The sequence below is a fragment of the Hemiscyllium ocellatum genome, chromosome 12 (assembly GCF_020745735.1).
Source record: "Hemiscyllium ocellatum isolate sHemOce1 chromosome 12, sHemOce1.pat.X.cur, whole genome shotgun sequence".
NCBI classification, from domain to species: Eukaryota; Metazoa; Chordata; class Chondrichthyes; order Orectolobiformes; family Hemiscylliidae; genus Hemiscyllium; species Hemiscyllium ocellatum.
The window spans coordinates 50,942,716-50,956,611 of NC_083412.1; the positions used below are offsets into that span (position 1 = coordinate 50,942,716).

Sequence of the window (13,896 nt, forward strand, 5' to 3'; positions counted from 1 at the left end):
CACCCATACCCCTACATTTACCCCTTACCTAACACTACGGGAAATTTAGCATGGCCAATTCACCTGACCCGCCCATCTTTGGACTGTGGGAGGAAACCGGAGCACCCGGAGGAAACCCACGCAGACACAGGGAGAACGTGCAAACTCCACACAGTCAGTCGCCTGAGTCGGGAATTGAACCCGGGTCTCAGGCGCTGTATAGGGTGAAAGTGTTCCTGTTTTTGGAATGCTTGTAAACAAAAAAGCTTAGATTTTAAGTAATTGGCAAGTAAAGCAAAGTTGATGCGGTTAGATTCTGAAATACACTGCCTGAGAGTATTGGGGTCAGAGGAGCAACTGAAGCATTCAAGAGGGAAGTGGTGTATTTTCTGAAAACTTACGCTAAAAAAGCACAGCAGGTCAGGCAGCATCTGAGGAGCAAGAGAATTGACATTACAGGCAGAAGCCTTTCATCAGGCTGAAGGGCTTGTGCCCGAAACGTCAATTCTCCAGCTCCTCGGATGCTGCCTGACCTGCTGTGCATTTCCAGCATCACTCTCTCGACTCTGATCACCAGCATCTGTAGTCCTCACTTTCTCTTATTTTCTGAAAAGGAAGAATATACAGTGATAGGGGAGAATGTATGGGGTGAACTGCTTATATACAGAGACAGCATAAAAATAACAGGCTGAATAGCTTCCTCCTATGCTGTAGCCAATCAATGATTGTGTTATACAGAAAGTACTATTTGATTCCTCAGATCTCCAGGATTACTGCAGTATTCTGCTGAACTGGTAATTAATGGACTGCAGCAATACTAATACTTTGTCCTTTTTGACTAATGTTGTTAAAATCTTCTTTTCGAAAAACATCTTGATAAGCCTGCAATCAAAAAATACTATTGGTTTCTGTCAACATGTAAAATATTCTGGAGGCATCTTCTGTCTTTAACGTTAGAACAGAATCACAAAGGGAAATCAGTTTGGCAAGTCTCAGTACTTTTGTTACTGAGTTCCCAAAACTTTACTGAAATGTTAGAGAGTTGTATTGAGAGAGCACAATGAATACTGATTTGATGTGCTTATGATAATCAGATTTTTTTGAAATTGCTCTTTAAGAAACATAGTGCTGAGTGTTATTCAGCACTGTCTTAATTTATCTCACTCACAAATTTTACAATCACACAAAAGATCAGACTGGAAATTTTTTTTAAAAAGCATACATAAGTTGCCCGTGGTGGTTATCTTTTCTCTCCTCAGGACCTTTTCCATTAAAATGATAGCTGCTCTCCGTTCAAAATATCTTTTTAAACAAAATTGATCTAATTACTCTTAAAGGTAAATTTACCCAGATTAATTTAGATCCTCCATCCAGGACATTCTTTACCCCACGCATTCCTCTCTCTACTCACACTAGGCAAATCCTCTGGTCCAGCAATAGCCAGTTCGGAAGCTGCTGAATTAGGGAGATAAAATGTAGACTACAAGCGCTAATGTTCTCCTACTTAATAATTATTTCACATCCCTGACTGAAATACTAAATGTTGGGTGAGAAAATTATGAGATTTGGTTGGGATGGTTCTACATTTGGCTCGTCTGCTAAAGATCAAAATGAAAAATGGCACTTTGCTGAGCTGCTGAAAAATGACTCACACCAATAGTACCATACCTTAGCAAAGAGTCAATGTTTTCAAGAAAGGAGGAGAAATTGGAAAGAAAAGTATCTGAAGCAAGATGCAGTTGTTTGGAGGTGATCACCTGATGAAGGAGCATTGCTCCGAAAGCTAGTGTGCTTCCAATTAAACCTGTTGGACTATAACCTGGTGTTGTGTGATTTATTTTGAACATGTTCCATTATTGATTAACTCCATGTGGGCAACATGGTGGCTCAATGGTTAGCACTGTTGCCTCACAGTGCCAAGGACCGGGATTCGATTCTACCCTTGGGAGTTTGGACATTCTGTGGAGTTTGGACATTCTCCCCTATCTGCATGAGTTTCCTCTGAGTGCTCTGGCTTCTTGCCACAGTCCAAAGATGTGCAGGTTAGTTGATTGGCCGTGTCCAAGGATGTATAGGCTAGGTGAATTAGCCATGATAAATGCAGATTTACAGAGATAGGGACAGGTTTCAATAGGATGCTCTTCAAAGGGTCAGTGTGGATTCGAGCAGAATGGCATGCTTCCACACTGTAGGTGCCAAATAATCCATATGCCTACATCACTATCTAGTTTTATGTGATGTTGTCCAATGGCACTTAATTTACAGAGTCAGTCTCACAAATAAAGGAATAATTATGCCTTCACGACTCCATCATCATTTTTCATGATTTAGTTAGTGTCTCAGAAAATTAAATGACAACCAAATTGCTAGCAATTTTGTTTTATTTTCTGGCATCTCTATATAAATAGAACAGATGACATGTGTTTTAATGTATTTCTTCTTCATTTTTGTTCCAAAATGTCTGAAAGGATTCAAATGATTTCATTGTCTTTGCATCAATGCGTTGTTGCTGCTACACCTGAGAGAAACTCACTCCTTTTCTTTTACCCTGAGCTCTTTATGTTAATCAGAACCAAGTGTTCTTCATTAGTAATTCATTCTGAAGTAAGACAACATATTTTGATGTCTCTTGGTTCCATGATAAAAATGCTAATCATTTTAAGAAACTCAATGTGGCAGCCACTGCAAATAAAATGTTGCTAAACTTTTGCAGAGAAGTACATGATTGGAAGAATTTTTATAAACAGGTAGTTAAGTACTACACATATGCAAAATAGTAAGGGTAAACTAAACAACTTAATTTCTAACATTCTGCTGATGTTTGTGGTTGTTGCAGTGAAGAGCTCTCACAAATATCATTAATAACCTTTCTTATCCAAGCCAGTCTTTAAATTCAAGTTTATGACCTCCATTGTGTGATTGTGCACCTTCTGGGCCCTGTTAGAACTGCTCTGAAAATGTTCAGTAAGAGTGAAGCTCTTTGATTTGGAATCCTGGCAAAATTACACATTTTTGAGTACCAGTTGTGAAAGACAACGGTGACCTCGAAGTAAGTTGTGCGCGGGTCCATTCAGGTTAAATTCACCTTAATGAGCTATGGTAATACAATGCAAAATGTCGTAAAACAGTTGCTGAAAACAAGTTCAAGGGTACAGAAGATGCATGATGCTGCCTTATACGTCAGTGCACAATGTATTCCTGTTATTTTGATTGAGTATGATAATAAAACTCATCACACTAACTAGCATTAAAGACTTAACTGAGCGTGACTACAAAATGTTGGTTTGTAGGCAATTATGGTTCTGGAATTGCTCTTTGGCTGAAATTAATTGGATTCAGCCCCTGATAATTGGTTTTATTCTGTTGTTTAGCCACTGCTATTAAAATTTTACTACCCTGCCAAATCCATTTAGAAAAATACAAACCGTTGTTATTGCCTCCCACTACTGCACTTTGACACTAAGTCAGTGATCATGCTGTTTGATGAGCATAAAAAAATCTTCCAGCATGATTATCAAGTCCATCAGGGTTTGTGCTTATCAGAATTGAGGATACAGATATTAATATCATTGCACAATTTATGGAGCCTTATTGAATCTCAGCATTCAAAATTTTGAAAATCTTGACAGTTTGCTCGTTTAGTCGGTATTTTAGTTGGAATTTTAAGGTGAAGCACTTCTTCAATTTAAGATCTGAATGCAGTATAATGGCATTGTGTGCTCAGCTGTTTATTATAAACTGACAGCATATATTAGCATAATGGCCAGGGATCTCCTTGCAGCTGCTTAACCACCATTACTTTGTGATTTACGTATGCTAATAGGAATTGTGACGATATTGTAAAGACCGAGCAGCAGCATCTCTGAAGAATTTTCTGACACATGATGGGGCCACAGAAGATCACTTGTTATTTAAAAAAAGCTTACTCCCATGCTAACTTTTCCATCCTAACCTGTTACAGTTTTCCATCAAAGCTCAATGTAAATTGGAGGAATAGCACTTCAATTTTGTAAGGCACATTACAGCTTTCAGGTCTCAACATTGAGTTCAATGACTTCAGAGTATGAATACTGTTCTTCACTTTGATTACAATGCTCCTCACCCCTTCACACCCACTTATGTCTTGTTGGTGTCTTGCTTCCTTTCCTCTCAGCAGGGCTAAGCTGTTTTGTTTTCTTCAAACCTGTTATTAACACCTATTTTACATCTCAATCACTCCCTCGCCATCATTAAAATGCACTGGGCACTTCATCAACAGCATAAAAAACTTTTTTTTCAAACCTTTCAATTTCAAAGAAGAATTGTTGGACTCACAATGTTAATTCTGTTTCTGTCTCCAAAGAAGCTCCCAGACCCATTATGTTTCTCCAGCATTTTCTGTGTTTTTTAAATCTTTCAGATTTCCAGTTTCCATAGTAATTTCATTTTATTTAAGAAAAGGAAGAACTTGCTTTTATGCAATACCTTTCAGAATGTTAGCATGTTTCAAACATTTGAAGTAAATTATTGAAATTTGAGAATTGTGGCAGCCAAATTCACACAGCAAGGTTCTACAGAGATCGATCAGTGTGATAAGAAGCAGATAATGGCTCAGACTTTGCTGTACTCATGCAATAACTGTTTCCCACTGTTAATTGGCCCGACCTGTGATCATATTGGTTTAACAGTGTTTTTTACTGCAAGTTGCTTTATATGGAAATGACAGGGTGCCTGGATACGGTATCTGGGCTCTAAGTGAACAGGGTAAATGACTGTGTACATCTTTAATCAATCAGATTGAAGTATGGTAAAATATACAGCATAAGGCTATACATTGGAGTGAGTGCATTTAATACCAGATCAGAAAGAGAAAAAGTGAGATAACGAAACTTGGATTAAGAAAGAAATACATTAAAAACTGATGAAGAGAATATTTTAGTCTACTTTATGCCTCTGATATTTAATCCTGAAGGAATGAATTGTTTTATTATTAGAGAAGTTGATTAATGATCATTATCACTGATCATATTATTGAAAAGTATTTCAATCTGAAATTCAGCTAACTTTCTGTGGTCAACTTATTTTGTATGTGCATACAAATGCAGGTGATTCATGTTACCCAATGAGTATGATGGTCGAATCAGACATGTCCTTTTCTTTGTGATACTAAGTGTAAAGCAGAGCAACAGCAGAAATTCCTTGATTCCCTTGTTTAATTGCACATTTGTTCTCATCTGAAGTTGCAATGGCCAGACCTAAGCATTATTTTTAAAGAAAATTATGTTTCAGCTATGTTGGTTAAATGTCAGGGCACCGGAGAGAACTGTCCTGCTTTACTTCCAAATGTCTATTGTAATTTTAAAAACGTACATGTTGGTGGCCACTGAAGAATCCAGGTGGAACTTGTAACAAGCTGAAAATGTGTTGTTGGAAAAGCGCAGCAGGTCAGGCAGCATCCAAGGAACAGGAAATTCAATGTTTCGGGCAAAAGCCCTTCATCAGGAATCCTGATTCCTGATGAAGGGCTTATGTCCGAAATGTCAAATTTCCTGTTCCTTGGATGCTGCCTGACCTGCTGCACTTTTCCAGCAACACATTTTCAGCTCGGAACTTGTAACAACCAATTTTAGTGAGAGGACATAACACACGTCTTAGGCTCCTCATTTACACACAATAGGGGCATAGCATTTGTTTTAGTTAGCCACCAGGCCTTCATTGTCAATGTGGAAGCAGTTGTAAGAAGTCCCACGTCAGAAGGAGAAAGTTCTACTCTGAAATGCCTTATGCTTCAGTTTAATTTTCTAGAGTTTGTGTATATATATGCAAATCAGCAGCGTGCATAAATTTGTATTTCCCTACTTGTTTCCAATCTATCTTGATTTGAGGATATAGGGACAGTTAAGTATTTGTAGGCAGACTGTGAAGTGGTGGTAATGTCAATGTATTCCTTGTCCAGTGGACTGCAGGGGAGATGGATGCAAATCTCACTATGGTTGCTGGAGGGACTTAATTTCAATTTATTATTTAAAAGTTAATTTCTGTAATGGTGCCATGTAAGTATCATCAATTGTCTAGATTTCCAGATATTTCAGAAACATCTTTTAGGGAAGGAAATCTGAACTATATGTGAGTCCAGGTCTACAGGATTCCTCTGAAATTGCTTCAGAAGCCATTCCATTTAAATGGGACAATGAATCCTGACCTTGCCAGAGGTGCACGTATCACAAGGTTAAGAAAGTTCTAACAATGTGGTCTTCATCAGTTTGTACTCACTTTATATTGTTTCTGTAGCATGGGTAATCAATCATATGTGACAATATATTATGTTAAACTGACAGACAACCAGAATAATTCAACATATTGAAACTGGAACACTGTGGAAATTCAAAATGGAATGGACTAATATTACAATTTATATTCGTATCTGTTGGCTATTATTTCTAGATATGGCTTATCAATTAGCATAATTGCAGTGATTGTATTGTAATTAATGTTGACATCCTCATGCACAAACATATGCTTGTAGTCAATGTCCACCATGGTATCCAATGACATCAAAGGAGGAACATAATCACAGCACAAATTGTGCAATTATATGCATAACAAAAAAATAAGGAGAGACGTGGACTATAATCTTATCTCAGGATAATTACATAACAAAATGCTAGTAAGTTTCCACTCTCTTACGTTTTGGAATTAGCCATATATTTGTTTTATTTTCATATCCATTATTCTTACATTTTTTGCCTTAAGAACACATTGACTTATTGCATGGTGCCAATTTTGTATTAATGTTGAAATGCATAAAATAATATATACTGACATAATATTACATAAACTTACATAAAATAATACCAGTTATGCTTCAGTATATTTTTCTTTCCATTTCTTTTCCAGCATCTGACATTGCCACAGAACAAGGGCAAGTTTTGGTCATTGCAACTGCTGCAGTTGGAGGATTCACTCTTCTCGTTATCCTCACCCTGTTCTTCCTAATCACTGGCAGGTAGTACATCTACTGCATATCATTTTTATTGAACGCTTGTTAACCACCTTTATTATCATATCTAGCCAGGCAAAATTCAGTGGTGAAAGATTTTGATTTTGTTGGATGGTGAAATTAAAATCTGGAGAAAGGAGAATTGACCATTTATTCGCCTTTTTACAAGGTCAAAATCTCCCTTGCTGTTGTTAAGATAGAGCATTTTCATATTTTGGACATTTCTGAATATACATTTACACAGTTCGCTAAGTTTTAGTCATTATTTTATGTTAGCAGGTAAGACATTGTATTTTAAGTTGTATTTTGTAACATTAGGAAGCTACAATCAGAGAAGTGATTGTTGGGCCTCTTGCTGAGATATTTGTGTCATCGATAGTCACAGGTGAAGTGCTGGAAGACTGGAGGTTGGCTAATGTGGGTGCCACTGTTTAAGAAAGGTGGTAAGGACAAGCCAGGGAACTATAGACCAGTGAGCCTGACGTCGGTGGTGGGCAAGTTGTTGGAGGGAATCCAGAGGGACAGGATGTACGTGTATTTGGAAAGACAAGGACTGATTAGGGATAGTCAACATGGCTTTGTGTGTGGGAAATCATGTCTCACAAACTTGACTAAGTTTTTTGAAGAAGTAACAAAGAGGATTGATGAGGGCAGAGTGGTAGATGTGATCTATACGGATTTCAGTAAGGCATTTGACAAGGTTCCCCATGGAAGACTGGTTAGCAAGGTTAGATACAGAGAGAACTAGCCATTTGGATACAGAACTGGCTCTAGAAGACAGAGGGCGGTGGTGGAGGGTTGTTTTTCAGACTGGAGGCCTGTGACCAGTGAAGTACCACAAGGATCAGTGCTGAGTCCACTACTTTTCATCATTTATATAAATGATTTGGATGTGAGCATAAGAGGTACAGTTAGTAAGTTTGCAGATGACACCAAAATTGGAGGTGTGGTGGACAGCTAAGAAGGTTACCTCCGATTACAATGGGATCTTGATCAGATGGGCCAATGGGCTGAGAAGTGGCAGGTGGAGTTTAATTTAGATAAATATGAGGTGCTGCATTTTGGGAAAGCAAATCTTAGCAGGACTTATACACTGAATGGTAAGGTCCTAGGGAATGTTGCTGAACAAAGAGACCTTGGAGTGCAGGTTCATAGCTCCTTGAAAGTGGAGTCGCAGGTAGATAGGATAATGAAGAAGGTGTTGGTATGCTTTCCTATATTGGTCTGAGTATTGTGTACAGGAGGTGGGAGGTCATGTTGCGGTTGTACAGGACATTGGTTAGGCCACTGTTGGAATGTTGCATGCAATTCTGGTCTCTTTCCTATCGGAAAGATGTTGTGAAACTTGAAAGGGTTCAGAAAAGATTTACAAGGATGTTGCCAGGGTTGGAATGTTTGAGCGATAGGAAGAGGTTGAACAGGCTGGGGCTATTTTCCCTGGAATGTCGGAAGCTGAGGGGTGACCTTATAGAGGGGCATGGATAGGATAAATAGACAAAATCTTTTCCCTGGAGTGGGGGAGTCCAGAACTGGAGGGCATAGGTTTAGGGTGAGAGGGGAAAGATATAAAAGAGACCGAAGGGACAACTCTTTCACGCAAAGGGTGGTATGTGTATGGAATGAGCTGCCAGAGGAAGTGGTGGAGGCTGGTACAATTGCAACATTTAAGAGGCATTTGGATGGGTACATGAATAGAAAGGGTTTGGAGGGATGTGGGCCGGGTGCTGGCAGGTGGAACTAGATTGGGTTGGGATACCTGGTCAGCATGGACAAGCTCCGTGCTGTACATCTCTATGACTCTAATTTGCAGAACACAGGTTTAAAATTGTCACTTGTCAACCAGGAACAAGGATCTGTAATTCTTCATTCAATTCTGCATTCCTTTGCATCTACTCCACCAACCTAATGCAAATTGCTATTTAAGGTTAAATTATAAACAGTAAATATTAGAAACATCTGAAGTGTGTTGTGTGATAGTATGAATAAAGTATGTGCACTTAAACCTATAAAATATTGTAGTTGCTTTAGACATGGTATTGTTTTCTTAGTAGTTCAAGTTAGAGACTGTTGAGCATGCTATTTCTGAATGTGTTAAACACTTCACCATCCCTTCACTCACTTCAAATGTATTTTCCTGTGAATAATCAATCAGTTGGGCTTATTGTTCCCTGCGGACTAAGCAAATCCTGAATTGAAAATTGGTGAACAGGTTAATGGTGAATAAGTGCCACATGATAGAATTGTTGATAACTGCTTCGTGACTTTACTGATGTTTGAGAGTGGCATGATAGGATGGCTAGGTTGGATTTATACTGCTTTCTTACACAAAATCCTGGCCAGTTTCTCCAGCTCCATGGGAGTTTAAGGTATGTAAAGAAGTGTGACTGAGAGAGCTTCTGGGCTTTGTGGCCTTTGCTTTGAGCAGTGAATGCAATCATTTCTCGATGTGACTTTCTGTTCAATGAATTGTGTAAAGATGGGCTTCTGCAGAGATTGCTGAAAATGAGCAACTGGTTGACACTTTCAGCTGAAGATAGCTGTTAAGCTTCAGCTTTGTCTTTTACTGCACCACCATAGAGGAAAGTGAAAAACACATAACTACGTCCTCTTTATAGCTGCTTAATTGTACAAGATTATTCATGGCTAAATGTCATAGTGTTTCAGAGTTTAGCCTAATCTGCTGGCTGTGGAATTGCTACGTAATTCCACAAATATAAAAATGTTGTTATTATTGTTGCAAGGGATTATGTTGTGCTTCCTGATTATTTTTGTCTCAAAGGGAAATGAATTTAGTTTAATACAGATTTAACATATTCAAATCTATCATAAACTCACTCAATGAAATCTGTACAAAAAGAGGAGCTAAATCAACTTGTTTAGTAGCTGTATTTTTGGCATCCAAGATGTCTAGACACACTGCTGATGGAAAGTGCACCACACAAGAACTTGGTAAATGGATTTATAGATGTGCATGTGCCTAATGACTTCCAGCAATACACATAGCAGGAAGATTAATGACATTAGTCTGCAAGGTTGAAATGATGTTTGTGTTGCCATTTTCAACATAGTGCTCTAGCCTACACCTGACCTCACCTTGCATAGTTGAATACATGTGAAATGTCATGAAGACCTCTCATCCACCCACTGTTGCCTATTAAATTACTTTTAGATTAATTATAGGATTATTCCTTCTGGTTATTAGTGTATTGAGCATATCTTCTGACATTTTATGATGCCTTTCTGAAGCTTGAATCATCTACAGAGACTGGTTTGTTTGGCACTGAAGAGTACACATCCCTGACTTACTGAACCTTTCTCTTAGAATTGATCTTAACTGTGAGAATGAAGAGAGGTCACCCAAAGCTTAACAAGCTGTTAGAAGATAGAGGGGAGGAAGGGCTATCAGCAGAAAACCTTGCCTCCAAGGGTCATTATCAGCCTTCTTACATCCACTCAAGTGACAACTAATGCTTAAGATGTCCATACTTCACTACCAAGAGCAGCTGACTTAAATCTGACAGCTCCTGCTGCTATTAACCCAACCCTTGGACAGGTCAAGGATTGCAATGCCTGTACATATAAAGGTTGATATGTCTTTTAAATCCTACAAATCTGATTCCTTCTTGATAGGCTTTCAGTGCACCAAGTGATGTGTATCTATCAGTCTAACACTGCAGTCTATCATTGACATCGTTATCTGAGAGTGCTGCAGCAGATTTAATACATAACTGTGTCCTTGGGTGACCAGGCACCTGCTCTACCCTTTCACCCTGTCTGTCAGATGCACAGCCTGTCACCACATTCAGATTTCTCTTCTGTTTTGCAAATGTAAAACACCTATTCAAGAAAAGAGGGATCAGAAAGCCAGAAGTGTTAGATCAGTTATCCTAATACCTTTTGCTGGGAAAATGCTGTAATACATTATCGAGGAAGTAATAACAGTACAGTTAGAAAATCATTTAATCATGCAAGATAAGCAGAATTTCATAAAAGTGAAGTTGTGTTTGACAAATTTGTTAGCGTTTTTTACAATGTAAAAAGTATGGTGGAGAAATGGGAACCAGTAGATGTAATGTATTTGCATTTCTAACAAGCATTTAGTAAGATGCTACATTATAATAAATATGTAAAATGAGAGCTCATTGCTTGGAAACAATATGGAAGTAAGGAAAGAAGATTAGCTGACTAATGGTTAACAGAAAGAAGGACAGATATACTTGGATTAGAAATAGCTCAGAGAAGGTTTGTAGGGATATAGGAACAGGAGTAGACTATTCAGCTTGTTGGGAATTCTCCACCATGTATTATCATTGAGGCTAATCGATGACTTGAATACCTTTTACCCACACTATCCACTTTATACCATTGAAAATCTGACTTCTGTCAACCTCTACTTTAAATACACACAAAGACTGACCCTTCATTGCCTCAGGGGTAAGAATTACAAAGATTCATTGTCTTCTGAGCAAAAAAATAAATTCTTCATCTCAGTCCTAAATAAGTCCTCATTATTTTTAAATTATGCCTTCCAATTGCTCTCTAATAGGTTGATTCTTGGTTTAAAGTATTTGTTTCATGAGGAAAGGCTGACCACCCTTGATTTACATTCAATGGGGTTTTGAAGAATGAGAATTGGTTTTGTTGATAAATATAAGATTCTCAGGGAGAATGAAAGCTGATTAGATATTTGTCCTCATAGAGGAATCCAGAACTAGGGGTCACAGTTTCAAATTAAGGGGTTTCCCATTTAAACTAGAGGTGAGATGGAGAAAATTCTCTCCAAGAATAATTAATCTTTGTCATTCTCACCCCGGGGACAATAGTATGTAGATAATTGAATGTATTCTAGGCTTAATTATTAAGATTTTTACTCTGCAATAGAGTGAAGGATTATGGAGAATAGATAGTAACATGACCTGAAAATAACAATCAGATGAGCCATAAACTTATTGAATGGCTGGACAGTCTTGAAGAGCAACTGGCCTATTCCTTTGATTCCTTATGTTCTAAGAAAATACACAATGTCAGCCTTTGGAATGGTTCCTGCAAGTGCAAGATTGAGTAATGACCTCTATTCATCTTTCTTCTTTCTTTTCTTCTCCTGACTAAGAAGACACGTTATTTGACATCTAAGATGACAAAGGTTTTGGTGAGAGGAGAGGAGAAAGTAAGAATTGTGTGCTTATACCATTTGTAGCCTCAGTGAGAAGAAATGGGTGAGGCTGGTGTTGTAGTTAGTAAAATATGCCATATGAAGATGAACTCATTCACGTAGACAACACATTTCAGATTGTTAAATATTTTCCACCATTGCATCCAAGTTTTTCTGGCATTATTGCTTCCTATTGCCTCTCGCAGTGGGAGTTTGAATGACTTCCTACTGGCTTACAAGTATAGAATATCAGTTTCCTTTCTATCTCTTCTGCCAAGCCCTTAAATGGATTATCTGAGAATCTTGTATTTATAGTCATTGCTCAAAGTATCAGAGTACAAAATCAGTTTCAAATTTTTCCTACCACTCCTTACACTCGTGTGACTCCTGTTTAAGAGGTGTTGGCAATGCATAATCTCTGTTAGCCACTGCCAATGTGTGCAGTCAATGAACAGGAACGGGAGGACTAGCTAGAAGAAGCAATCATGTAATACAGCAGGAAGTTTGCCAAATATTGGACAGTCATGGGTTAGTCATGAACTACCATCCCTGCACTCATTTTCAGCTTTTATTCAATTTAACCCGTTAAGTCTTGCATTCTGGAGAACAAGTTCTGAATCGTGTTAATAATTAATTATCAGAGATTACATTTCATGGGGCTTGTTTCTTTATTACACAGGCACAGAAATGAGAAATTGGCTTACTAGAAAATTATCCATTTGAATTATGACATTTTCATGTGAAATTATATTAGCCATGGTGTAATATTTATAACTGAATGATTGAACCTGTCACCTACAACTGATTTAGAAGTATTCAACATAAGTACCCCTACAAGACAGTGACTGGATGTAGGTTTGCAATCGCAATTTCAGTGTGTTCCTGATCTTCATAATGCTGAATGAGCCATCATGTTGGTATTAGACTTCGTATTGGAGGAAAAGAATGGAGCATTAATTTCACAAGGAAGATGTCAAACCTGATTCAAAAGTATAGTGCCTGAAGTATTTGTGGCTCGTAAATGGCACATGAGTCAGTTGCAGCCAAAAAAAATGATGAATAAAGGAAATGTGGGAATAAGGCAACCTGATATAATATTTATAATATGCAAGCTGGGGAGATCTTAGGTGCAACCCCGACTCTACGTGGAAATTGTCAACCACTGCTAAGTTGGGGATATTATTACATATGATTTCAGCTTTCTGAGCCTAGGCAAGGAAATATTATCCCATGTGCATGCTCCTGATTGGTCTTAGAAAATCCCTGCTTCCTTTCAGGCAAATCTAGTGTTGTTCACCTTTATGTAGTTGAATTTCACAGCTAAGGAACAGCTACAAAATGAGTGGAAGAAAATGATACATAAAAAAATGGAATGGGGAAAACTGAAACATTTAGTGTGAAGTCAAATTAATCAAGGTTGGCTGTTTAAGAAGAAAATTGTTTGAGGGTAATGTTTCATGATCCCAAAACTAGCACTGTTAAAATCCCAATTTTTCACGCTAGCAAAATGTTTATTTCCTATTTTGTTTTATTTAGCTGTCAATTGACACAAAATAATTTAGATTTTAATTGGAGTACAGCTTTGTGCACTTCTTGCACTTCCTGCATCTGTTCTTCTTTCTTCCTTCAGGAGTTACTTTGTCTCATTTGAGCTCGTATGAAACAAGCAATTTTTTTCCAGCTGGTACTCTTTGAAGATCAGGCATTAGGCGATGTATCAAGGGAAGAATTTAGAGAAGGCTGACTATTTTTCCTTATTATAGATAATTAGCTAGCTCAAAAGAAG

The 13,896-nt window shown here is 37.9% G+C and overlaps 1 protein-coding gene across 3 annotated transcripts in view; it reads left to right on the plus strand.

The window, feature by feature from the left end:
• epha6 (eph receptor A6) overlaps positions 1-13,896 on the plus strand; it is a 695,738-nt gene that overhangs the window by 582,002 nt on the left and 99,840 nt on the right. For all 3 annotated transcript variants that reach the window (XM_060833528.1, XM_060833529.1, XM_060833530.1), the window contains one exon: positions 6,856-6,964. In XM_060833528.1, coding sequence (XP_060689511.1) covers positions 6,856-6,964 — 109 coding nt within the window. The remainder of the gene's footprint in view (positions 1-6,855; positions 6,965-13,896) is intronic.